We start from the raw sequence: 27103 nt of genomic DNA on the forward strand, positions 1-27103 counted from the left end.
TGAAATAATTATTACTGATCTGGAAGAGCTCTGAAGCATTTGAAGACTGAAGCAGGGGTGGAAACTTGCTCAGTTCTTAAGTTCTAGAACTTTGGCTGTAGCTCTCTGTTTCGTGAAGACTTTCGTTTTTATCAGCTGTGGCTAACATTTGGGAAACTAGATTGTACCTGGAAGTCATTTTTTTAATGTACGTGAGACAGCTGGAAAGAGTAATTCCAGCTTGTGAAAGGAATTCCTTGTGAAAGGAATGCAAGCAAGAAGTACAGAATACTAGAAACATTTCTGTTCTTTTTTTTTCACACGATCCAAAGTTTTCTTCTTAACAAGAGACTCTTAAAACTGAAATTGACCCCCTCCCCCTGCAAACCAGTCACTGAAGTGTTGAGAACTAACCTCCTTATTTATGACCATTTGTGTATTGTAGGGCGTCTACTGTCCAGTTCTTTAAAGTAAACAGCCATTTATGATCGGAGTTGTTTTCTTTCTATTATATAAATCGTTGTGCATATATAAACAGAATACTTCACAAAGAATTAATCTTACTCTATTAACAAGTCTAATAGCAGTCCATAAGGAGTCTTTAGAAAAGCATACTTTTAGCAAAGTCATTACACCAGTGTTTTAAAGTTGGTTATTTTCTACAGCAGCTTCAAATTACTGATGTTTTGCTGCGATAAAGGCATATCAGTTGTTCCAGATATGCTATTTAAAGTACGCAAACTTTTTGCTGTGACGTTTTGGTTTTCAGCCAAAAAGAAGAAAAAAGCGGCTTACTCTAACTCCTTGACGAGCAATAATCTTTTGCCTTTTGAAAACACTTCTTTACAGAGCACTTCTAAACCCACACTTTCTAAAGTTTTTTTATTTAATACATGGCAAACTGTATATTGTATGTGTAGAAAACCCACAGCTTGTCCTGGAGGCAGGGTATTGAGGCACTTGTTATTGTAGTACATGTGTAATACTATGTATGTATATGTTACAAATACGGAAGTTTTAATTTCACTCTACTGAAGGTCTGAGTTCTGATATCTTATTTTCACTTTTATTCAAAAAGTGTGGGACAACAGTCCTTTTACTAACTGGTTGATTTTAAACTGCATAGTGTGTCCCTTGCTTTGATATTGCAGTTGTTAAGTGATGCTGTAAACTTTTATTTCAAGCGAACAAGTAACTTTTTTTTTCTCCACTTTGAAATTTTTGTACTCTGGATCTTCAGGTGTCCTATTCTGAAGAAACAATTTTTTTTCTTTATAAACATCAGAACTCATTTGGCCTCAAATAATTTTGTATTCCATTTTTTTGTCAGGTCAGCCTAAAGACTGACTTTCTAAATGGCTGTCTCCTATTCAACCAGCTTTTGTATGGCTTATGTCTGTCTAGTGTATGCATGCAGGCATTGCTTAACAAGAAATGTGGCTGTGATGTTGTGCATTTTAACACGTTTAATTAATCCTGTTTTGAACCTTTTGATCAGCAAGATCATAACTCTTTACATGGCTTAGTCTAGTGGAATTAATTCTACCTTTAGGAATTAGGGTCTGTCAGCCCTGGGATTCATCCCATGCTGTGTGATGTCTTGCTTCTGTTTGTTCTGTTTAAATGTGCTGGAGCACACTTGCGTGTTTGGATATGCCATACTCTTCTCATGCTGTTGAAATAATGGAGCATGTCTGTTACATGGGGTATGTAGGATGAAAGTAGAACTGTATAAAGATTTCTATACTCCAGTAGCAGTGCATTTAATTTTACTTCATTTTTAATGTCTGACATCCAGCTTCCTGATACAATTTGAAAGCTTTCATCCGCCTTGAGCATTTCAAGCAGCAAACTGCCGGTATTCTTTGTTGCAGCAAGAAGGGTTTGCACCTCAAGGTGCAAGAACCATTAGGGAGTTTGTAGTATGCATTTTCTTCATTGCCCATGACCCTTGGTTCTAATCAGCTTATGCTTTCTAATGCATTTCTGTATAAATACTCTCGTGCTAGAGAACTATACTAATAAAGCCCCTGTTACAGTTAGGAGAATTGCACAGATGCAGGTGACAATACTCGGATCACAGATTCTGAATGTGCGATAAAGGACTAAATACAGCCCAGAGAAAATGTTCTGCTTAATATAATAAACAATGTAGAGTGTGTTTCAGAAGAAAATACACTCACTTCTACTAGTAGATCTTTGTAGGATACAATTTACAGAGTTTTGACTGGGTGCTGCATGGAGAGGTGTTGCAATACAATAAGGTGCAGTGTCATTCAGCTGCAACCAGTTTAATATATTCCTTTGAAAGGAGACGATTCCTTGCTGCTTGTGCGTCCTACTTCTGGTGTTCATCTGATAATACCTAAGCTAATTCTGTTTACAAAACAGGGAATGGTCCAGGTGAGTTTTTGTGAGTTGAATTTGCTTTGCTATACAATCAGCTGAGTTTCAGAGAAGGCTCAAGCAAGGGAAGGTCAGGGACAGAGCTTGATGAAGAGAAGTGGAAGAAAATGAAACATGTTTCTCCAGTGGCAGCAGCAAGCTATTCATGAAATAGCACTGTTGAAGACAGCTTACTTTTCTCTGGGAGATTTCGTCTCTGTATGGATGGAGAGGAGCTTTTGCCTTGGAAGAGTACCTGGCCTGGAGCTTGTTACAAGGGTGTTTTGCAGTGCACCTGAGACACCACTGTGTGATGCCTAATGCTGCTGGTATCCCGGCTGTATGATTTATCAAAATACTGAGGAAACGTTCAGAAATGCTGGGAAGCTAGATGCTTCTAGTTAGTTTTCTGGAAATTCTTCTTGCTTCAAATCTTGACTGAAGTTTTTACTTTACCATACTGTAAATTAAATTTCTGGTTTCCCTCAAGTTTTGAGTTTCTTCCTCTATTTCTAAATGATTAGAAATACATTGGTGGTCTGATATTTTGGATCACTAGAGGCCTGTCTGTAAGAAGGAGTTAGTTAATAGCTCAGGTGTTGCCTCTAAGTGAGACTGGTCTATGCATGCAAATCATTATCTCACATGAGGTGATGGGGCCTTTAGCTCTGGCTAGTTGTGGCTAAAGCCTTTAGCGAAAATTTAACAGTTGTTAATGTGACCTTGTAGCTATATAGATAAAAGTTTATTCTGTTGAAGTGCTGCTGATCCTACAAGTGTAGTTTGGGAATCCCCTGTGTTCTGGAAGAAGATACAGAAGTTGGCTCACAATTTGGAAGCAGATTTGTAAGTCATCCTATGCTTTTTACAGTGCAGAGAACAGGATGCACCTATAGAAGTTTACTGTTGCTCCTGTGTGTGTTGTAGGTAAACCAAGTTAACTGTACTGAGAGAAAGTAAAGCTTGGGGTCAGGAGGAGGGAAGGTGACTCGCAGTACTGATACCTAGCCTGCATCTTTACATATGAGGAACTTCCACTGGCTATTACACTGTTGTCCTGTAGCCCTGTGGAAGGAACTAGGAGTTGCATACACTAAAGTGCAACTCCTGAGTTTCTAGGTATTTTAATTTCTTATATTTTACTTAGATTTGTTGTGCAAGTTTAGTTTGAGGGTCACTTTATAGGGTTGTGAGGCTTTTGTGTAGGCTAAAACTGTGTGACGCTTTATCTCTACCTATCAGCGTGTTGCCAGCAGATAGTATGTAATACATAGTACGTCATCTCATCTCACAGTTCAGTTTGTGATAGCAAGAACTTTGAAGGCAACCTGTGTCCTCTACCTGTGCCTCAAGCCCATATGTTGAAGGAATAAGTCTTCTTAAAATAGAGTTTTCTGGAAAAATGAGTATTAGTATTTTGCAGGAAACTAACATTTTCCAAAAATGGTAAATTGTTTTGGGGGAGGGCAAGCTTCTTGAATACCTATTTTTTTCCTTTTTTTTTTTTTTTTTCCTGACATGGCTTATCTGTTTAATAGCTTGGACTTCACAAGTATTTTCTGTTACTTCTCTAGTTAACAAGCTGAAAACCCTTTGTTTCTCTGAAATGATTGCCTTTCTCTTAGCCAGAAGAGGTTGTTACAAGAACTTACATAACATGTTGAGTGTACTGCATCGTAGGTATTGGTTTGGTTTGGATTTTTTTATAAATAAAATTTTGTATTGCATCTTATAGTTTCTTTTCATTTGTAAGCTGTTTATATGCCTTACTTTAAATATTCAGAAATCAAGTCTGGAATATACTTTTAAAATACTTTTCAATAATGTTGATTCTAAGATTTTGTGGGAAATAGTAAAGTGCAATTAGGTCATATTTTTGAGATCGACACATGGTTTCTTGAAGAAAGCTAGAGTAAAAAGCTGTTTGCTGACTGCTACTTAAGAAACTTCCTCCTCAGGGTTGTGGTGTGTCTGTGTTCCCATTACTGTGTGCTGGGAACAAAAACCGGAACCACACCCCATTGTATTACTCTAAATTCACTTGTTTCTCCCCATGTTGATCTTGTCAATGTAAGCAGCTGGTTGCTGGAATGTACACAATGGACCGCTGGGTTTCCTTGACCAGTCCAGGAAGAATTATCCTTTAGCTAATGAGAGAAGGTTAATAGTGTTGTCTTCTGAATGAATCAGTGAGGTACTTGAAAGCTTTGTTTATGTTAAATTTATCAGAACACTTAACACTGCAAGTTAAGCTTGTGTTTAACAAGCTTCTTGTGTACAACTGAAAACGGAGACCATTGTAGATACTAGCGAAAAGCATCGAAGAGTGAAAGTGCGAAGATGGCAAGTGTGATGCCCAAAACAGCAATAAGCTATTCCCCCCGCCTAATTCAGTGAACTTTCAATGTAGTGGTACATTGTTAGCATGTCCATAGCATCAATTCTTGCTCTGTCACTTGGAGAGTATAACTTCATACTTCTATGTGTTGTGAGGTATTAGTTACACTCTGTCCGGAACTCGGTGGTCTTGTACATGTGATGGAGCCCAAGTGTTTATATAGATCCCTTCTGCCTCAGTAGAACTTTGGTGCGTGCTTACGTGAATCAAAGCCTACATTACTGAGTATTGATTATTGCTATATTGTAGTTGTTGATGATGTGCCCAATGAAATATTAAATGCACATTTCTACTAAAAGAGCAGAAGAAGGGGAGGTTGCCTTGCAAAACAAAGGGCTTCTCTGCAACCTTAGTACTGCAGATGTTTGTCCATATAGTTCTGAAAACAGGGCAGCAGCAGTAGCAATCTCCCTGCCCTGAGCTTACTACAAAGACAGATGACTATGACTAGGTGTTTACTTTCAGGCTATGGATCTTCTATCATTGGTTCCTTTTATTATTATTGCTACATGTTGTTGTAAGCCATAGCTTCAGCTTTCATTGTCAGTATGACCTTTTTCTCATTCTTTTCTATTCCCTGCTCTTCTACTCTCTAAACTAAGGAGGGTGTTTTTAAGTAGAAGGCTGTCCATGTGCCAGGCAGTTACTGGAAGTCATTTTGTATTTTGATCCTACCCATTTCCAGCAGCTCTTTTAAGACAGGTCTTAAACTTTTGACAGCTGCAAGAAAGTTTTTTGGAAGTAGTATACTTGTAACTGGCACTACAACCCAAGAGGCGCTCGTTGCTTGACAGTACAAAAGTAGTAAACATAATGTGAGGTTATAGTAACTTTGAAAGATGAAGGTGTCACTGGAGAACTCTTTCATATTGGTTACAATCTGTGGCTCAAAGAAAATGAAAATTTCATCTTGGTGCCATGACAGAAAATGCAAAGTATACTGACCTTCCCAAAGCTTCACATCTTGTGCTGTTCAGTAGGGGCTTTTCCTTGACAGTTTAGGCCTGTGAAGTGTGCTTTAACGTTTTACAGAGAACAGAAGAGTGCAAGAACTGATATGGCTTAGGCAGTACCAGACAGAGTGCATAAAACGCTGTGCTATGTGATGTGGAATGCTTGCCTCAAACTTCGTTAAATGCAGACTGAACTTGCCATTATGTATGAATTGCATTTGCTAATAACCTCAGAATGTTGTTACTGAGGCCTCATCTTGCCCATATCCATTTTCTCCATCCATGGAGAGCCTAATTTTAAGAAACCAGGAAGATATTTTATTACTGTCCATAGAACAGTTTCTCTTTAAGAGCTTTCTTTGAAGTCCTCAATCAGGAAGCTGTTAACACATAACATCTCAACTGTTGATTAGTTGTGTAAATGTCTCTTTGTATGCTGGCTTAGCAGTATCTAGTGAAAAGGCAAACAAAAATATTACCTATACCATATAAATGCAATGAAAGGAAAGTCTGAATGATGTGACAGCAAAGCCAACTCAACTCTAAGCTTTTTAAACTGTGGTCAAAAAGGAGCTTAAGGAGCTTTGATTTGTGCACATATATAGGGAATAGTTCAGTACTGTTATAAACTCCAGTTTTGTTTATAAAGCTGTTCTGTGTTTTCTAAAATCTTTTTCTGAAAGATCAGGGGTTACACTTGTCAATTGTTGCTCAATTGTAAATTACACATCTCTGACCCTAACCCTCACCTGTCAGATCGACTTTTTGCGTTAATTGTGTTTGTCTTAATCTTTCCCTATAAAAAAAAAATTACTCCAAGTAAGCTGAAAACTTGGCCTTAAATTTACTTTTAAGGAGGTGAAGAGAATTGGTTAATGAAAATGTGATTCACCATAGAAACAGATCAGCCAATAGCATGTATGCAGTAAATTAACCATTTTCTGGTACTTTCATATTTGATACGAAACATAGCAACAAGATGATAGCTTGACAACAATAGCAGCTGCACATATCTTTCTTCTTTCAAAAAAGAATATTCTTGCGGAAAAAATAGATTCCCTGGAAAGTAATTTATATTACAAGTTTCATCACAAAAATTCTGTGGGTGGGTACAATAGGCTAGAAATTAAATTAGTGATTTGTTTAATAAATGATGGTTTTGATTTGATATGACACTCTTAGTCTTTTACAAGTGACATAGCTACAGGCAATAGAATAATCTCTTCCCCTTGTGAAGATAAATGTCATATCAGACCAAACCATCTTATATTAAATTTCAACTTCCCTTTTTTGCTGTATGAAAAGATTCATGAGACTTTTCATTAAATAATAGCACAACCCAATTAAAAGGGTACTTTGGCCAAAAATGTCTTGAAGATGTTTTCTAATATCAGGCATGTAGTTAATTTATAGAGGGTACTGCCATAAGAGGCCTGATATGAATAAAGGAATTTTCCTTTATGCAGCAAGTGGCGTGGTTGTGGCCACACTGAGCTAGAAGGTGCTTTTCTTATCTCAGTTAGACTGAAACCCTCCAATGCAAATGAATTATGATGATAAGAGGAATCTAGGATCTTGACTTCCTTTCTTGGGGGGGAAAGGGGATATAGTATGTGTGGCTCTTACACAACTTGATTGTGCTCATACCATTGTTTTTCATGTTTTGGCAGAGAGAAGGAGCAAGAAAGGGAAGAACAGTTAATGGAAGACAAGAAAAGGAAGAAAGAGGATAAGAAAAAGAAGGAATCTGCTCAGAAGGTAGGTTTTGATATTTGAATTCTTTTATCCAGCTGGAACATAAATAGTATTGGGGGTAGTAAGATGTTAAATTATTTGTATTTGAGCTTAAAAACTTGATTATTTAGAGTGATGCTTCATTAAAGACTATTTTTTGCATCATATTTCTGGAACTTAAGTGTTTAACATAGGTCTTCTCCTTAGTGTGTCATGTGAAGTAAAAGATGTTTTTTTGATATGAAGCATTGAATATAAGCTCTCTTGATCTATGCAACTCCTGCTGTTTTGAGGTGTTTGGGGACAGAAGTGCGGCCGGGCTTTTGCAATTCTTGCAGTAAAATTGACTAAATGTTTTCTAGAGCAAGATGATACTTTTTTTTGTTGTTTTTCAGTAAGTCGTTATGGAAGGAAATTTATATGAAATATTTACTACTGAAGGTTCACTTTAGGTTTTGCTGAGTGTCATGTAGATTTTACAGTTTCTGTAGCTAATAGCACTTTTGCTGAAGTGTATCAGTTTGAGTCCGAGCCGTGCAGAACTGATCACTGAAAATTGGTTTTGCTCAGAAAATGGGTTTGAAAGCTTGGTCTATTAGAAACTCTATTTTGCTGAAAATCTAGTAGATTATTCTAGAAGTTAACTTGACATACAAACTTGAGTCTCTTGCAGCTTTATCCGTGCTTTTTAATGGTAAAATCCTTTCTGTCTATTTCTGGGCTTCCCAGTACAAGACAGATGTAACCACCCTGGAGCAGGTCCAGTAAAAGGCCCCAAAGATGATTAAGGGACTGGAGTATCTGACAGATGAGGAGAGGCTGAGAGAGCTAGGACTGTTGAGCCTGGAGAAGGGAAGTCTTGGGGGTTCTTATCAATCAATGTATTTAAATACCTTGTGGGAGTTAGTAAAGAAGATGGAGGCAGGCTCTTCTCAGTGATGCCCAATGTCAAGGCAAAAGGCAAAATGCACAAATTGAAATATAGGGAATTCCACTTAATCATAAAAAGACTCTTTTTGCACATCTGCGTGTGACTGGGCAACCACTGAAACAGGTTTCCCAGAGAGGTTCTGGTGCTTGCATCTTTGGAAATGCTCAAAAACGAGTAGGACGTGGCCCTGTGCAATCTGTTTTTGATGACTTTGCTTTGATTTGGGGAGACTCCTGGGGTTGGAAACTGTGGACTAGATCTCCAGAGGCTGTGCCTTCCAAACTCAATGATTATGTGGAATTGAGAGCAGAGGGTTTTACTTTCAGTAGTCTGTTTTTCACTTGCTTCAGTAACAACAGATCCTATGAAAAATCAGACATTACTCTGTTAATTCTGTATGTGTTTGCTGAGAACAGCCAACAACATTTTCAGCTAAATTTTGGCTTATCCAGGATCATTTTAAGTCTGGCATTTTCACCAATTTGAGTCTTATCAGTTTAAATTAGGCGTGGATAAACGGGTATATTTCTGTTGTTTTTATCCAGCCGTTGTGTCGATACATCTGTAATAATGCTGCAAAAGATCAGCAGCTACGAAATAAGATTTCTTCAGTGTCTTTTTGCCTCAGTGCTGCTGCTGCTGAATGTTCAAGTACAAAAAGTACATGTAGGAAGCGAGAGGAGCAGACCCTGGTAAATAGGGACTTCAGGATTATATGCTGATACTCAGTGAAACTTGATAGGGTTGCGCCGATCATCTTGATGACAGTGCTGTGTTTACTGAGGAATCGGTGCTTTGAATACAAAGGAGATTTGCCAGCTTTCCTGTGTGGTCCCTTCACCTACTAAGTTATTCCACATGATTGAATGTTATGATATTTTGCCAAAATCTTGGAAAGGGTATAAATTAATCTCCTAGACACCAAATTTAGCAGTAGTACTTGGAGATACGTATGAATAGCAAAGCAGACAACCAAATGGACAGAACATAAATGTCTGTGTTCATTCCTAGTGACTGAGGTGATGTTCACCGGATAAGCACTAAGGATTTAGGGGTAACTTTTTCAGACAGTTTGTATAACAGGAAGCAATTGTTTCTGTCTGGATCTTCTGAAACTTTAAAAAAAAAAATCACTTTAACAAAGGTTATGCAAGCAAATTCACAGGCTGAATTCCTGTGGTTGGTGTCCCAGGGGCTGTTTGGTAGCTCGTCAGAAGGCTGAGTTTGACTCCACCTTCCCATTCACTATAGCTGCTCCTGCCCTGCCAATGCTTACAGGTTGCCTACAGGGAGATGACAGCTGTAAATCTGAGACAGTGTCACGTTTTCTCGGCTTTTGTATTCTAGACCAAGAAAAAACAATCACAAAACCAGATTGTTTTGACTAGGAGAGAGATGCAGTACAGGCAGAAGTAATTTTTTTTTTTCATGAGGCAAAATGTTGTTACTGTGTAGAATTCTTTAAAGATTTGTTAAAATGGGGTCTTCCAAGTAGACAAGTTACTCATTTGCTGAACATGTTTACTGATGACCATAGTAAAACCTGTCCACATTACCAGGTTGGATTAATGAATAATTTTGCCTCCCCTCGCTCCTTTCCTTTAGTAGTGGAGCATCAGAGTCATTTAAGTGCTTAACAGAATTTTTAACTGTGTTACAGAAGAAGACGTAATTTGACGCATACAGGATTTTTCATAAGTGAAGAGAAAATTAATGTCTGGCTTGGTACAGACACAGTTTTGGTACAAGTGCCTTGTTAGTGTCTTGGAGACTTTTGGATTAACTTCTGTGAACTTATGATGCTTGAGATTCTATATTACAGTGAATGTTCCGCTTTGCATATTGTTCATCTTTGCGAAGTAAGTGATACCATAGCAATTCGGTGCAGTTTGTCTTTTATTCTTTACCATACAAAGGAGTTCTGGTTTGGTTGGTTTAAACAATAAACTGCTTTTTACTTGTTCTTTCATTATTCTATACTGTCACTGTGTGCTTTCCAGAATTATGGACTAGTTCAGCAATTTCTTTTAAGAACAGGTGTCATAGAACCTGACACATGATGATCTTTAGGGTTTTTCTATTACTGTGTAGTGGAACTCATGATCAACAGGTTCAAAACATGCTACAATACACGTGATTCCAGAGAATAAACCAGTGGTATGTTTGTCTCTACTGTAGCTTAAAATGTGCTATGCTGAAGGAATGTAGAAGTACAGCAAAACCACATATTGAGTATGTTGGCCAGCATGATGGCTCACTTCAGTAGTCAACTTCTTATTGTGTTCAACAGATTTTGAAGTCTGGTGCTTTATATAGGTATTGCTGATACTTTTTGTAATTGTAGCACTGAATCCAGTAAGGTTTAGGAATTCTCCTTGGAAGAGATGTCATGGGAACAGTGAAATGGGGAGATGGCAGAGACACAGACTGCTGCTCTCACCTGTGGTTACTCCTATGGGAATTCAGTTGCTAGCCCCAACAGTCTGCTGTAAGGATACTCTCATAGAAGGAAGTTTTCGTTATACTTCAACTGTAATGCTTAAGCTCCAAAATCTGAAAGAACTGTAGTGCTCTAGCACAGGTTTATTTGTGCTTTGAAAGTCCACGTTTGGGTTGAGGAGGGAGTAAAATACTAAAAATAATCACAAGTGAAGTAATTACTGTTTCTGCCAGGGACTTTTGCATCTGGCAAAGGTATTTTAGGAGCGGTAGTATTTTTGAAAACTTCATCTCTATGACTAGGAATACTGTTTAGAGTATTGTAAAATAATATCATAGAGTATTAGATTGTAAAATATAATAGAGTATTAGAGAACTTGAAGTTCATAAAGTGATTACTTTCATGCAACAACAAATACTATTCTTGTATTAATAAATCAAGGGTCGTGATTTAGTGCAGCCTGTTCAATGCTTGTTTTGAGGTTCTTAAAACTCTATTTACATTCTTGCTCTTAATTTGCAGGTCACAGATCAAAAAACCAAAGGTAAGTATCTTTGATCTTAAAGAGTATTTTTAATTGACTTGAGCCAAGACTCAGATCTTGATCAAAATTGTTGGAAAAGGAAGGGGAATTGAGTGAAGATGAAGTATTGAGGAGTATGTTCAGAAGAAATAAAAGTTGAGATGATTAAAATGGAGAACTAAAACCAACCATTTGTCAGCATCAAAATACTTGAAGAGGGAATGAGGATTGTTGATAAAATAGATTAGCTGAAATACTTAGTTTCCAGTTTTGCAAATGTTTCTGGACAAGTAACCAAAACCTGAAACCACCTATATAAATGGAATGGAAGTCAGGGAAAGTACTGCTTATGGTGAGATACCAAAATGAGTGAAAAGGACTTCTCTTTGGAAGTTTAAAAGAAGTTCAAGATAAGGCAGGACTGATGAGTGAACGTCTTGAAAGTTAAGCGTATTTGGCTGATGTAAAAATAGATTTAATCTTGATTTGTGTGTCAGTTTTATAAAAATTGTGTGGGGAAATTGTCATTGTTGACAGAAGAGAACTGAGATAGTAACCTGATTTTACAGCTAACTATGTTTTTTTGTGTTTGGGGCAACAAAGCCAATATAGAGAAAGCAGAAAACACTTATCGAAATAAAATGTGGGGAATAATGCATTCATGTTGCCAAAGAGAGACTCACTTGTTTTGGTCTCACATTGGTAATAGGAAGAGTTTTACTAATTATTTCACTATGCTGGGGAGGGGTTTCTGGACATCCCTTTCTTGTATTAATCTTCAGCAAAGGCTACGGTAGATATATTGAGTTTTCCTTGCCTTTGGAGTCTGATGTCTTGGCAATTATACCTTCTGGGTGCCTGGCTAGGAGCTCCTTTTGCTTTGTTTCAAAAAAGTACACGGAGAATGTGAGTAAGAGGTCACAAGTCAACAGTCTCTCAAGCAAGTTTTCTGATGGTGTTAGTTCCTCAAGTTTTTGTTTGTGATTTTCCTCTTCTCTAATGCATAATAGCCCTCAGAAGCACCTTGTCCTTGCTTATAGGGGCACCTGGTGACCAACTGGGGAACTTTAGGCAAGCCCAGTAAAAACCCTGTATGTAGGACTGCCTTTTGGTTGAGAGTCAAATATTACTGCCTAGTTTAAGAACAGTACAGAGCACTCGGATTCGTTAACTCTGAATCCAGCAGGAGGGTTGTTGGGTTTTGGTTGGTGTGTCTTCCCGCTCTGCCCTGCCCTTTGTTTGGTTTGGTAGTGGACATGTGGCCTAGTAAGCAGGTGAAAATGTGGGATCTGATCTGAGATCTCCCGTAAGGGTGATACATTGAAGATCAGGGAACAGAGCTGGGGATGTGTGTGTAACCAGTTGTATTTGGCTGCTCATGTTTTAAAATGACTCATTGCCTGGGGTGACAACTTTGCCAGCTTTACATTTCTAAGACATTTGGGGCTTAGAGCGGAACACTTGCTGAGGGCAGAGTTTCATCCTGGGGTACAGAGTTGCACATGGAAGCAAGAGGTTTGCCACTACTGCTTATTGCTGCTTCTTTAATTAAATTGTTCTGTGGTAAGGTTGAAGTTGCACAGTATTTCAGAGAAGAGTGAAATTATTAAAGGAAAGCGTTGCAGTGAGTTCTTGCAGCTAACGCAGGTTTAAGTGGAAAAATTTCTGATTTTCGTTCTTGCTGTTTTTCAGTGCCCGAAGTGACGAAACCAAGTTTAAGCCAACCAGTGGCTGCCAGCCCAATTGGCAACTCTCCATCGCCACCAGTCAATGGTGGCAACAATGCCAAAAGGGTGGCAGTGCCGAACGGACAACCGCCAAGCGCCGCCCGCTACATGCCTCGGGAGGTGCCGCCGCGATTCCGTTGCCAGCAGGACCACAAAGTGTTACTGAAACGTGGGCAGCCCCCTCCGCCATCCTGTATGCTCCTTGGGGGTGGAGCAGGGCCTCCTCCCCCAACAGCACCAGGAGCAAACCCAAACAACGCACAACCAGTGACAGGAGCACTGCTGCAGAGCGACAGTGGGACTGCGTCAGGCAAGTAATAATAATAAATTAACATGTGTGTATGCATGGCAGAAAAGGGGTCACTAAAATTGTGCATAAGCATGTGATTATATAATAAAACTCCTCAGATTGTGTTTGGAGAGCTTAATTCTACTATTTTAGTGTGTAGACTTCTCTTCTGCTGTTAGGGGCAGTGGATGCAATTTTTACTGGTAGTTGGAACATGAAAGAGGGTTAATTTTTTTTAAAAATACATTTTGGGTGGTTTGAATCGGATGCCGTAATGCTCTTAAGACCGCAGCAAGATAAACACAGTGCACGGATAAACAGCATTTTATGGTTGTCATTGAGGACTTCTTAATAGCACTTTAGGTTTCTTTGAAATGAATTTCATAGCTTGTCACTTTTTTTTATACAATCTGGTGATAATCAGGCCTACAAATGGCAGATGTCTGTCATTTCTCATCTGGATGAAATAGAAAGATGATACTTTTGCTCCTGACTTTTTTTAGTAGTAATCTTGTTTTTCTCCTTGGATAAGCCTTTTTATAGAAGTGGTGACTGTCCTGGTTTTGCTTTTCTTTTCACTCTGAATTCCAGAAGATAAATTGATTTTTAAGATTAATTGTTTTATAAGCATGGGAAAAATATGATTGCTCCTGGAATTTTTAGACCCTTGGGGAATTGCAGTATTTCATTCTTAAGTTACGATAGTAGAACAAACAAAATTCCATTCGAGACATCTGCATTCTAAAGAAAAGCTTAGGTGATTTGAGAAGTCATGGACAACTTCAGTTCTAACAATAAGGATGTTTTAAAAAGAAATAATAAATTCTTGAAAAGACTAAAGAAAATAATGATACTACTATGTCTGAGCTTGCCTTTGAAAACCATGCCAGATCAATGGGACAGGTTTTTTTACCGCCAGTCTTGAGAGAGCATAAACTTTTTATAGTTCTGTATGGCTCAGAAGAAAAACAGAGGTGACTTGGAACTCCAGAATCAAGTAAGCTGGATGGCTGTCTTTATTAAAAAGGACTCTAGGAAAATGAATAATTCTCTTTGTTTTGTGGTTTCAGTACTTCAGTTCCTTTGTAGCAAATCCCTGTTTGACAGATTATTTATCTTGTTGTTTTTGATGTTCTGTATTTAATAAGAGAGGGAGTGAATTTCAAACTACGGTGGAAAAGTTTTAGCTAATCAGATTAAAAACAGATCTTTTAGAGATGGCTTATTTTGATAAAACACCTGGAAGATGGAGGGGAAAAAAAACACCCCAAAGTCTTTTGACTATATATAAAATCCTAGTGTTATATTGGCACTGGTATACCTTCACAGTGTTTGTAGTAGACTGACAAAGGAGACTTCATGGTAGTGAAGCATTCTAAAAGTTTCCAAAGTTTCTCACAGACAGCATTTTTTTGCTGTTGGATGTGTTATGTGAGGAGCCTTTTGAAGTATTTTAGAGGTTCCTTAAGTTCTGTGTAATTAATTTGACACCTAATACTTGTTTTTCTGAGACTGAAATTTGATTTTATGAGTTGTCATATTTTTACATTTAGTGTAATGGTGCATTATCAACTAAGATGTTACGTGGTTGTATTTTGTTGATTGTGGCAACTTTTTATGCCAATGTTTGGTTGCTTTGTACTGATGTAAGTCAGGAATGTTGCCAGGAAAGATATGGGTCCTTCAGACCTGCCTCACTCCATTCAAATTTCTGTACTATAAGACAGTTAACTGGGCTGGGGAACATCCAGGCTGGTTTTTACAGCTAATTTCAGTCTGGATGATTTAGCAGTTCAGCTCACTGAATATCAGTGCGAACATATGGGTTAGCATGTGAGAGTAGGTGTGGTAGCATGTGAAAGTAGGTGTGCCAGAAGAGAGGGAATGAGCAGCTGCACAAGAGAAAAGCTGGGGCTGTCACTTGGGTGCTCCTTGAAAGTGCTTATGGAAGTATGGTGTTGCTGTCTGTCTTGGACATCATTAATCCTGTCTGAGATCCTGACTGTTTACAAATTGTATTTCAGTTTGGGCCCGGTTCTGTCAGGCACTTATGCACTGATTAATCCCATGTGAAAACAGAAGCATGGTTCCTAGAAGGGAAAATAATGCAGCTCACCTACTCCTTCACATTCTTATATTGGCCAGATAGCTACAGGTGGTGTTGGTGAGACTTTAATACAAGAAGTCAATACATAATCCTTCTTTATGTGGATTTTTTTTTTTTTACCAGAATTTAAATGCTTCTGTAAGATGGCAAAGCCCTAGTTCCCTGAAAGATGACACCAAATTCGCTATGGTCTTGTAGCAGTACAGGGGGTTGGGGGTGGAGGGTGGTGTATATAGTTCTTCCAATGCCAATTCAGGATGTGCAAGTCAATTTTGGAAAACAAAGCTTAAATTTTGTTGGTGAAAGTCTTTCAATAGTTCAGTACACAATCATCTCTCACAGCAAAACTGCGTCTTCATTTCAGGACTCCATTTCAATACTTTCACTTCAGCTCCATACTTTCATCGTTAAGAGTAGTCATTTGCTAGTAACTTTCTTCATTAGTCAACTCAGAAACTTGTTAATCTTCAGCATGTTTGTTATTAAGGAAGACTTAGGAAGTTTAAGTAACAAGAGCCCTTACCCCATTATCTTAAGACAAAACTATGAATTGCCAAAATTTTGTTGCCACTGTCAAATATAGCAAGGGAGGCTGGTTTTACAAAACAGTCCACTAAATTCTGTCCTAGTACACTGTTGGGAAGTACCCTAATCTTAATACTTTTAGGATGTCTTCACAGAAATGAAATGTGAAATGCTTTGTTAAAATCACCTCTGTGAAGATCTTGCTAAGTGCCTAGCTGCCTGTGCATCGTTCATTTGCTGAATCATTGCGAAGTTCAAAAGACGGCAACCTTGCAGTCTTCTGAACTTGTCTTTGTCTGTCTTCCTTAAGCTATTCCTGTGATCAGTCTAATCAGAAAGTTTTTAAAATGGAGGGGGAGGGTTACTTAGTGTATTAAAAAGATATAAATACTGGTAGAGTGTCACACTTGCCTGCTATTGTTAATTTTGCACTTGAGCTTAAGGCAACAGAAGGAACAGAATGTGCATGGGAACTGCTTGGTCTTTTGGATCCTGGTGCCTAGGGCTTTAACGGATGAAGAAACTTTTGTTCATCAGTATTCAAAGCTTACGAGAGAGTTCTAACCTTGCTGTGAAGTCTGGATCTTTACTGGTGGCCCTCAATGAAGGGGGATCTGGAAGGCATTCAGTGGGTGTTCATTGGTTAAGCTAATAAACTGAAAGCCTGAGACAGGCATTGAAAGCTGATCTGTTTATCTTCTGTTAGAAGTATTAGCAACCAGAAGTTGTGGTCTTCACTTTTGGATATGTAAGGGGGGGGGGGGGGGAGGAAGATGAACAACACTTTTTTTAAGGTCATTATGCCTTATTTTCATGGAAACTGTCATATGAGCCACTATTGGTAGTAACTATATATTCAGGTATGAATACTGATGCAGATCTTACTATGGAGTTTATGATCTGCAAAAAAGTTAAACTGGTTGGGTGGGATGACTGAATAAGACTAATATATTAGGGTTCAGTACATGGGTCTGTAGTCTTAATCACTGGGAATCACTGGTGAGGGCAATTTAGGGTCTCTTGGTATTAAAAATACATAGAAAAATGAGTGGAACCCTATATAGAGAGCAACATTGAAGTACTAATGGACTTAAATTATTTAGAGGATCAGAAGTAATTATGTGGATGGCAAGGGAATCTTGGCTGACATGTTAAACTGATGATGATAATGTCTGCATATGTGCAAGCATCATGCTACAAGCACTGACATAGGCTTCATCCATTGTGGCACTGTGTTAATTTGTCTGCTTTAAAACTATATACAAAGATCTTGTCCGTGTGAAGTCATACCACATAGGACATAATAATAGTTCACCACAGATGAAAGAAAGGGGCCCTGTTCATTGTCACCAATCCTGCTAATTTCCTTACAGTGATTCCAAAGCTCATTGAACTTGCAGGTTACCCTGTACAATGTGCTAAGCCAGCAAAAAACTAACCCGTCAAAAAGTGAACAGTTTTGTGTTTAGTGAATACAGCTGACTTAGTTAATGGGCTTAACTGCCGTCAGAACTGTCACAAATGAGAGGTGAAACTTGGGGAATTTGAAGTAGGTGGAGCTGATGAGAGAGAAGGAAAAGTGGGATCGCTTACTAGCCTCCACGCAGTGGCAGAGATGAGCGTGGCTTCTCACAAAGCCGCAAACTGGTTTCTAGGGTAAACGTAGCAGTGACACAAATGTAGGGTAATTACATACTGAATACGGCGTGCACGTTACTACATAGGAATTGTAATTTGTGTAGCTTTGGACTCCTGCGATTTATGGTAACTTTTGGAAATAATTTTGGTTTTTGAAGGGTTGAAAGAAATTCCTCGTAGAAAAATCGACGTGAAGAAGATATTTGAAGCTGAAGGATAGACTTCTTCAGCTTTATGTATTCGTTAGATGCTTTTTGTCTTCAATCTTTTATCTTTTGATCTGTAATAAATTGTAGCTGCCCTTAGTTGAGTAGCAACCAAACAGCTGACTGCATGTACACATGCATATGAATGTGTGCACGTACACATTCTTGTTCTCTATATAACATGATTTTACATGTGTATTTGAAAAGTCTACAATCAGTATCGGTAATGTTCATTAACTAGCTTATAATTACTATGGTGAATTTAGAGCTGGACTGTTATCATAGTAGTGGGTCAATGGTGAATTCAAATGCCCACAAGATGCTTGTGGGGAGTTTGTTGAAAGAAGTTTATCTGTATTTTCAATGGTGTTTTCCAGCTTGATGTTCTACCAAAGCAACTTTGTGCACATTTGAGGGGAGGGTTCTTATTAATGAAAACAGTGATCAGTGGTGTCAAAAATATGATGTTCAGTGCTTGTAAATAATACTGATTATTAATGACCTTTTTTGGGCATGGGTTTTGTTTTGTGTTTTGTTTTTTTTTTTTTAGATTCAGCAATTGGAGGTGCTGCTGCTTCAAATTATGCAAATTCCACTTGGGGTCCTGGAGCCTCCTCCAACAGCGGCACCAACGCCAACCCAACTCACATCTGGGACAAGGTGATTGTAGACGGGTCTGACATGGAAGAGTGGCCTTGTATTGCCAGCAAAGATGCTGAGTCTTCTTCCGAAAACACCACCGATAACAACAGTGCCTCGAACCCTGGCTTGGAGAAAAACGCTCTGCCAGGAAGCACCACTAGTAACAAAGGAAAAGGAAGCCAGTGCCAGTCTGGAAGCGCTGGAAACGAATGTAATCTTGGGGCCTGGAAATCTGATCCCAAGGCTAAATCTGTTCAATCTTCCAACCCTGCTGCCGAGAGTAACAATGGACTAGGTAATTGGAGGAACTTGAGTGGACAAGATAGAATCGGTCCCGGTTCTGGCTTCAGCAACTTTAACCCAAATAGCAACCCATCTGCTTGGCCAGCACTGGTTCAAGAGGGCAATTCTAGGAAAGGGACTTTGGAATCTGATAATGGTAGCTCCAATGCACAGATTAGCACAGTAGGTCAGACCTCTAGGGAACAGCAGTCAAAGATGGAAAATGCGGGTGTTAACTTTGTCTCTGGCAGAGAACAGGCTCAAATTCATAACACTGATGGACCAAAAAATGGAAACACTAACTCCTTGAACTTAAGTTCACCAAACCCTATGGAGAATAAGGGAATGCCCTTTGAAATGGGCTTGGGGAACCCTTCCAGGAGCACTGACACCCCTTCACAAAGCACTGGAGAAAGAAAGACTGGGAGTGTTGGATCTTGGGGTACAGCTAGGGGGTCTTCTGGAACTGACACAGTCTCTGGACAGAGCAATTCTGGAAACCATGGGAACAATGGAAAGGATAGAGAGGACTCCTGGAAAGGAGCTTCTGTTCAAAAACCTAATGGGTCAAGAAGTGATTCTTGGGATAACAATAACCGGTCTACGGGTGGTGGGTCTTGGAACTTTGGCCCTCAGCATGGAAATGAAAGCAAATGGGGTGAAGGGAACAAATTAACATCTGGGGTCTCTCAGGGAGAATGGAAACAGCTGTCTGGGTCTGATGAACTGAAGATTGGAGAATGGAGTGGTCCAAACCAACCAAATTCTAGCACTGGAGCATGGGACAATCAAAAAGGCCACCCTCTTCCTGAAAACCAAGGTAATTCCCAGGCTCCCTGTTGGGGAAGATCTTCCAGCTCTGCGGGAAGTGAGGTTGGAGGTCAAAGCACTGGAAGCAACCACAAAGCAGGAAGTAGTGACAGTCACAATTCTGGACGCCGATCATACAGGCCTACTCATCCTGATTGCCAGGCAGTCTTGCAGACTTTGCTGAGCAGGACTGATTTGGACCCCCGAGTGCTTTCGAACACCGGCTGGGGCCAAACTCAAATTAAGCAAGATACCGTGTGGGATATTGAAGAGATGCCACGGCCCGAGGGGAAGTCTGATAAAGGAACTGAGGGGTGGGAGAGCTCTGCCACACAGACAAAGAACTCAGGGGGCTGGGGCGATGTACCCAGCCAAAGCAATCAAATCAAGTCTGGATGGGGTGAGCTCTCAACCCCAACGGAGTGGAAGGATCCCAAAAATACTGGAGGATGGAATGACTATAAGAACCCCAATTCTTCTAATTGGGGAGGAGGAAGACAAGAAGAAAAATCATCTTCCTCTTGGAATGACAGCTCTAGTAAGGATCAGGGGTGGGGTGGACGGCAGCCTAATCAAGGATGGTCTTCTGGAAAGAACGGTTGGGGAGAGGAAGTTGACCAAACGAAAAATAGCAACTGGGAAAGTGCAGGAAACAAGCCAGTGTCTGGTTGGGGTGAAGGTGGGCAAAATGAGATTGGAACTTGGGGTAACGGTGCAAATACAAACGCTGCTTCAAAGGGTGGATGGGATGATTGTAAAAGAACTTCAACATGGAATGAGACGGGTCGACAACCCAACTCCTGGAACAAGCAGCAGCAGCAGCACCAGCAGCAACAGCAGGAGGCTTCTGGTTCCTGGGGTCCACCGCCCCAAACTCCAAGTAATGGGCGACCTTCAAACCCAAACTGGAACAGCGGACCACAGCCAGCTGCCCCCAAAGAGGAGGAGCCTAGTGGGTGGGAAGAACCTTCTCCACAGTCAATCAGTCGAAAAATGGATATTGATGATGGCACTTCAGCGTGGGGAGATCCTAGCAGTTATAACTACAAGAATGTGAACCTGTGGGACAAGAACTCACAAGGAGGACAGGCCCCCCGGGAGCAGAGCCTGCCTACTCCAATGACTAGCAAATCACAAGCATCAGGTACTAGTCTCATTCCTTTCTTCAGCAAGCTCCTGTATATGAATGTAACCTTAATGCATAAGAGATAACTTGTGTAGCCTCCAATTCCTGCTAGCTTTATTCCATAAAGAAAACCAATTTATTATTTGAGTATTTGGTTCTGTATTTAAAGTGTCTTTAAAATGTGAATCAATCAGTCCTCTGCTTCTTGTGCCTCAGTAACAGTGATCTTAATACTGGTCAGTTTGTCAGTAGGAGAACATGTTTGTTAGCTGACAAATCTGAATATTTAATCTGAGTTCTGAAAAACAGATTTATAGAATCACAGAATCATTTAGACTGGGAAAAAACCTTTAAGGTCATTGAGTCAAACTGTAAATCTAACACTGCCAAATCCACCACTAAACCATGCCACTAAGTCCCACATCTTTTAAATACCTCCAGGGACGGTGACTCAACCACTTCCCTGGGCAGCCTGTTCCAATGCTTGACAACCCTCTTGGGGTGAAGAAGTTTTTCTTAATATCCATTCTAAACCTCCCCTGCTGCAACTTGAGGCTATTTCCTCTTAGCCTATCGCTTGTTACTTGGGAAAAGAGACTGACACCCACCTCACTACAACCTCCTTTTGGGTCGTTGTAGATACCCTCAGCCTCCTTTTCTCCAGGATAAGTCACTTTTTTTTTTTAAATAATTAATTGTTAGAGAAACAGGGAGAATTTCTTTTATATTTAGTCAAAAACTTTTTGCTCTGAAACACTCCAGTAACACTTGAAATGGAGCGAGTCTGTGATTTAGTTTTTTAGCTCAGTTTGCCTCTGCTGTATGATAAAAGAATACTTTAGCAAAATATTTTCTTCTTTGAAACAAGGACAAGAAAAAGTTACATAGCCTAGAAATACATTAAGTTGTTACTGTTGTGTAATCTTTTCTTTGACTTAAACATGCTTTAAAGAATACTATTTCATTTTAATATGTACTTCAGATATGTCCTTATTCTTTCTTCAGTATATGAAAACACTGAGTTAGTCTGGTGCTTTTAGTTAGTCACAAAAGTTCACCAGATAGGGCGACATTAGGTGTTGAGTTTGTGTTTAACCTGGGAGAAGAATATTACTCATCATAGTGTTCTCTTCCCTTTCATTCCTGGAGGTCAGTGCCCACTCTTAAGCATGTTGTGAACAGTCGTCAGTTCTGTTGCACCTATGCTACTGACAATCTAAAGTTCTCAATGGAGAGAATGAAGCAGTAGATTAATGACATGGTGCTGCACTGCAGTGAATAGTTTGTTGTCTAAAATGGTCTGTAATGAAAACTCTTTCTCCTTTGTGCAGTCTGGAGCAAAAGCACTCCACCTGCTCCAGATAATGGTACGTCTGCCTGGGGTGAGCCAAATGAAACCAGTCCCGGGTGGGGTGAAGTAGATGATACAGGAGCATCGACAACAGGCTGGGGGAATGCACCTTCCAACGCCCCGAATGCCATGAAATCTAGTGAGTATAGGCCAGATACCAGTTTCTTTGCAGTGGTCTTGGAGATTTTTAGTGTTTGGCGTTTTGATAGAGGACACCCATGGAGGAATTATCTGAGGCCTAGAAGCAATGTTGAATGTCATATAAGATTTTGATTAATGAGTGATTAAGCGCTTACAAATGACTGTAACTTTGTCTTTTAAGTTAATGAAAAAATTTCCTAAGTGATTAAATGGGCAGCTCTGATTTGCGGAAGCATTGAAACATTAGAGCATCTGAGTGAGGAAATAAGTCTTTTTCTCAAAATGTCTTTTCTTCTCTGGCTGCCCACTTGTTACATGATAAATCACTTTCCCTGACCGTATCAGAAAAAGGAATGCACAGTTACAGACAAATTTCACTGTGGAGGCCATTATGTGGTAATCTATGCTTTGGTAATGCAACTTGCCTTTGACTGAGTTGGTTTTTTTTTTTTTGGTTGTATGAGTGTGGAAAATTGTAGCTCTTTAAGAACTGAACTTTCTTTTGTGGTTGAACCTAAATGGATGACTATTTTCTGGATATTGCCAGCCTACAGTTGTGTTCTTCATGAATGAGGAGATGTTGAAATATTTTGAAAGTTTACTTAGAAGTTAAAGTTTTGCTGTATTAAGAATTTTATTTTTGTGGTAATTATTCCTGCTCACGTAAGCTGTTTGCAGAATTTTTATTTCAGTCTTTTTAAGCAAGAGACAACAAACAAAAGCAATCACCTGCTGATACAACATAGCAAATGTTACAGCCAAAGCCAGTAACGTTTGGGTACGAAGCTTCCAGTAGGCATTACTGATAATGCATGACTGCTACTGCGCTTGACTGATGATACCCACTGTAAAACTGTTTCAAGTTGCTTTTGCAGTGTGTAATTGTTTGGAAGGAAATTCTCTGTACAGATTGTATGTTATTGGGTCATTTTCCCTTCCTCCCACTCCAATTAAAAAGTTTAGCCATTTATGAAGCAAAACTGAGGAAAAAAGCATTGCTTCCTTAGTGTTAACATTATACTAGCCTTTTGTGGATGATTGTAGTGCTTCCTGTGCCTGCCACACAAATGTGGCACTTTTCAGGATGCTAGACTTTTTTTTAGATGGATCTCCTCTTTCATCTGTAAAAAGCCACCTAAATATGACCAAAATAAGAGCCTCTGAAATGGTAATGATCCATTGCACATTCTGTGGATTTGTCAATACTTAACGATAGTCTCGAAAGACTGTGCATGGTCACCTGCTTGTCTTAACCGGCTTGCATCTGTGACATAACCAAAGAGCTGCAGCATACGTGTACTATTCTGTACATAAGCTATCCCCAGCTCTAGAGGAGCAAAATACAGGGAGTTTCCCAGTGATGGCTGTTTCAGGTTGGGCTGTAGTAGATTAAGAGCCGAGATCTTAATTTTCCTCTGTTCTGTGACTGCTCTCTCAACTCCTTTCTGATTGGCACCCAGAAGGAATGAAGAAGAAAGCTGTATTATTCAGTGGAGTAAGGGGAGATATTTAATGTCTTGGATAAGTTGGAAGAAGAAATTGGGACAAAGAGCATGCAAAGGCATAATTTATGGTTGAAGGTAAGGACAGGAAACGGAGACTAGCAATGGTTGGAAAAGAAAACAAGAGTTTACAGCCAAAGAAGGAAAGCAGAGATCTTTACCCGCCTGTTTAAAAAAAATGGATTTACCTAATTTTACCAGCATTGCATAGGAATTCTCTGGCTCTGGCAGAAGTAGGAACAAATTCAGTTTTCTATAACATCACTATTTTGTCTTTAGCTTCAAAGTTTCATTTGCTTTCTGTAGCTGTTTATGCCTCCTTGCTCCACACATGCAGAAAATGAAGTAGGAATCGTACAAACAAGTCATCTTTACACGGTTGTCCAAATTCATGTTCAAGAATTTCAGACCTGAGAACTGTCAGTGCAGAAAAATAATCTGTGGTCATGTAGTTAAAACCAGGATGATAGTACTATATTTAAACACTGTGGCCGGAAATAAAGTAAAGCTGCAGGGACTACCCCATATATGACATTTCCAGATTAAGTTCTTGACTCTGCAGTCATAATCCTTAAATGTAGCCTTTTCTGTGTAAGTAGCATGATTAAAGGGTCAAGAGGTAGATTTTTGCGCTTGGAACAGTATGTTTCCGGAACAGCCCTCAATTTTGGTACACAAATGAATATACTTTAAAAAGTTATGTTTCCTGTGAAGCATCTGAGTTATTTATGACGGATTTTAAGGTAGCTCTTAAACTGCCATGAAATACTGCTGTACTTATTTTCGGTAGAGTTCCCCTTGGTCAACTGATTACAATTCCTGACCTCTTTTATATTGAGATTTTCTGCTATGTGTGTTAATATCCTTATCCCTCATTTCCACACTCAAACCCCAAATTGAAGAATTAGTTATGAAAAAGGTGATGATGATGGAAATATTTTTTTAAAACAGAGAGATGCTTAGGGAATAGATATGCCGAATTCAGAGTTACAGCAGGAGGGAGAACAGTTGGACAGTGGACGGGATGAGGATTTTGGCTCTTGTTGACTTGTCAGTAAAGGTTAGAATTCTGAGTTGCCTGACAGCTGGTGCTAGAGAGTAACAGCAAGAAAAGAAGCCAACAGGGAAAAGTCCTTAGTCTGAACTGATACGATGAAATGGTTGTAGCTTTCTGGCAATGGCAACTCTACTTAAACAGTACTGCTAATGAGTCCTTTTAGTGACATTAAGAACAGAAATTCAAGCAGAGGGTTGTTTTTCACATTAAACTACTTTTGGTGTTAGGTATGCTAGAGCACAATGTCACATCCTCTCCTCCAGATTCTACTTACTATTCCTTATTCCCTAAAGTTCTTTGTTTTCTGTAATTTTGTGAGGGAGTTTAGTGCAAGGGAGATGTTAAGGTTTTGAAGGAAGAGAGGAAATAATTGATAAACCACCTGACCCAGAGTCCTCAGCACCCTTGCTTTTTAAGTGCCCTTGAAGTCTTTCATTTACACTAGAAAATAATAGGTTGCCTTTTAAAGAAATTCAAATGAACCTGTATTTGTATAAAACAAGAGGTCCCTATGGTTATTATATCTTTTAAGGGTTTGACGTTGCTTTAAAGTAGTTGCAAAACATGACATGCTAACATGCCACTCAGTCTCTTGGGTTTTGGGATTCACATGCAAGTTTTTACAGCTGTTAGAGTGAAGACACTTTTTTTCCCACTCCTTTGGGGTTCTGATGATCTCAGCTAATCTTGCACTGTCAAATCACCAGCTGCATGGTATTGTAGGCTGCTTTTGAGCTTTTTTTTTTTCATTTTCTAAAGGTTCTAAATCTATGCAAGATGGCTGGGGAGAGAGTGATGGGCCAGTGACAGGAACACGTCATTCCAGCTGGGAAGAGGAGGAGGAGGGAGGAGTCTGGAACACAGCAGGCTCTCAGGGAAGCAGTTCCTCCCACAACTCAACAAGCTGGGGGCAAGGAGGAAAGAAAACACAAATGAAGGTAAAATGCTTGAATGATTCATAACTACTGTGTTGTCTGAAAGCAGTATGACTGATATGTTAGAGCATTATAATAGTTTTTCCTCTAAAAAGGTATTACAGAATTCAGCTAGAAAGATGCCTGTTACAACAGTGTAAAAAATGCAGTGTTTCTGGATTTGTTTTAATCTATTACACCTGTTGTGACTAATAAATCTGCCAGTAGGTGTCAAATTCTTTTGGGTTGTAAGCTGCATTACTAAATGAAACTGAGCAATAAGTATCCCAAGGCTATTGCTCTTCTGTTGTTGATACACCTTTCTGTGTTAGCCTCCTGCTGTTCTCCTTGCATAGTCTGCTGAAGTTGAGATTCTACAGTCCCTTTGGCATGTGCACTTCTTTTTTCTACTGACTATTGGATTTAGGTCTGACCTGACTTGTGTTTCTTGTTACTGACCTTTGGCCTCAAACAGGAGCAGGAGCTTGGCTATAGTCCTGGGTACATTGCTTTCTAAGGCTTGTTTGCGTTAAAGTTATCTAGTACAGTAACACTTGGTACTGTATTAATATTAGGACTACGCTTTGTCTACTCCTGATCGAATCGGTAGGGCAAACTCAAAAGGCAAGTAGAGAGCAGCTTCCTATGATGTGGAAATACTGCTGTGACATGGTGTGGAGTTTTACAATTCCTACTTTGTAAAAATGATTCTCATTAATTGTTTTCTCACTTAAAGCTTTTTTATTTTAACCACCAAAGTAACTGTCCAAAAAAATTTCTTTTCTGTTGAACTGTTAAGTTTTGGGTTTGATCACTTGTAAATTACAGTAAGGCCAAATTGAGAGCCAGGTCAGCACAGTGCCTGTGTAAGAACCCATACTAAAGCGAAGAAAGCCAAGGAAAGCCAAGGAAGAAATCTACCTCTGTATGTGGTGGATTAAAGAGTGTATTAAACTGTAACAATGAACAATTTTGTGAGAGAGAAAAGAAGAAAACAGTATTTGGTAAATGTTTCCAACCATGCAAAAACTTGTTGTTCAGGAGATTATTTTCTCTGATACTAGGATTTTCATTTGCTTATGCATCTCAGGGATAAAACCGAATTTAAGAACTCAAGAAGTTGCTTTAAAATGTTTTTGTCTTTTTTTTCCTCTTTAGTGTGCATTAAAAGGAGGAAATAGTGATTCGTGGATGAACCCTTTATCCAAACAGTTTTCAAATATGGGCTTGCTAGTAAGTAATTTTTTAAAAATATAAAATCCAACTTTGTAAAAAAGCAGTAAACTTTAAGTCAAAAGATGAGCTGTTTCGTGGTGTGTAACTGCTTATTTATGTGCATTTGCCCTGCTGCCATGTTGATTATACTACCTGTAATAGCTGAGTATTCAGCACTTCCTTGCTAGTCAGAATGGCTTCTCGGAAAAACACAAAATCTGCTTTGAC

The 27103-nt window shown here is 39.2% G+C and overlaps 1 protein-coding gene across 1 annotated transcript in view; it reads left to right on the top strand.

Moving 5' to 3' along the window:
- The window catches only part of TNRC6B (trinucleotide repeat containing adaptor 6B), a 97039-nt gene that overhangs the window by 39931 nt on the left and 30005 nt on the right, over positions 1-27103 (top strand). The window contains exons 2-8 of the mRNA XM_086479834.1: positions 7386-7473; positions 11343-11364; positions 13036-13380; positions 18386-20713; positions 22027-22185; positions 25506-25684; positions 26819-26893. Of these exons, the coding sequence (XP_086335960.1) occupies positions 7386-7473; positions 11343-11364; positions 13036-13380; positions 18386-20713; positions 22027-22185; positions 25506-25684; positions 26819-26893 (3196 nt within the window). The remainder of the gene's footprint in view (positions 1-7385; positions 7474-11342; positions 11365-13035; positions 13381-18385; positions 20714-22026; positions 22186-25505; positions 25685-26818; positions 26894-27103) is intronic.

Source organism: Leptosomus discolor, chromosome 1 (genome assembly GCF_034619465.1).
Source record: "Leptosomus discolor isolate bLepDis1 chromosome 1, bLepDis1.hap2, whole genome shotgun sequence".
Taxonomy (NCBI): domain Eukaryota; kingdom Metazoa; phylum Chordata; class Aves; order Leptosomiformes; family Leptosomidae; genus Leptosomus; species Leptosomus discolor.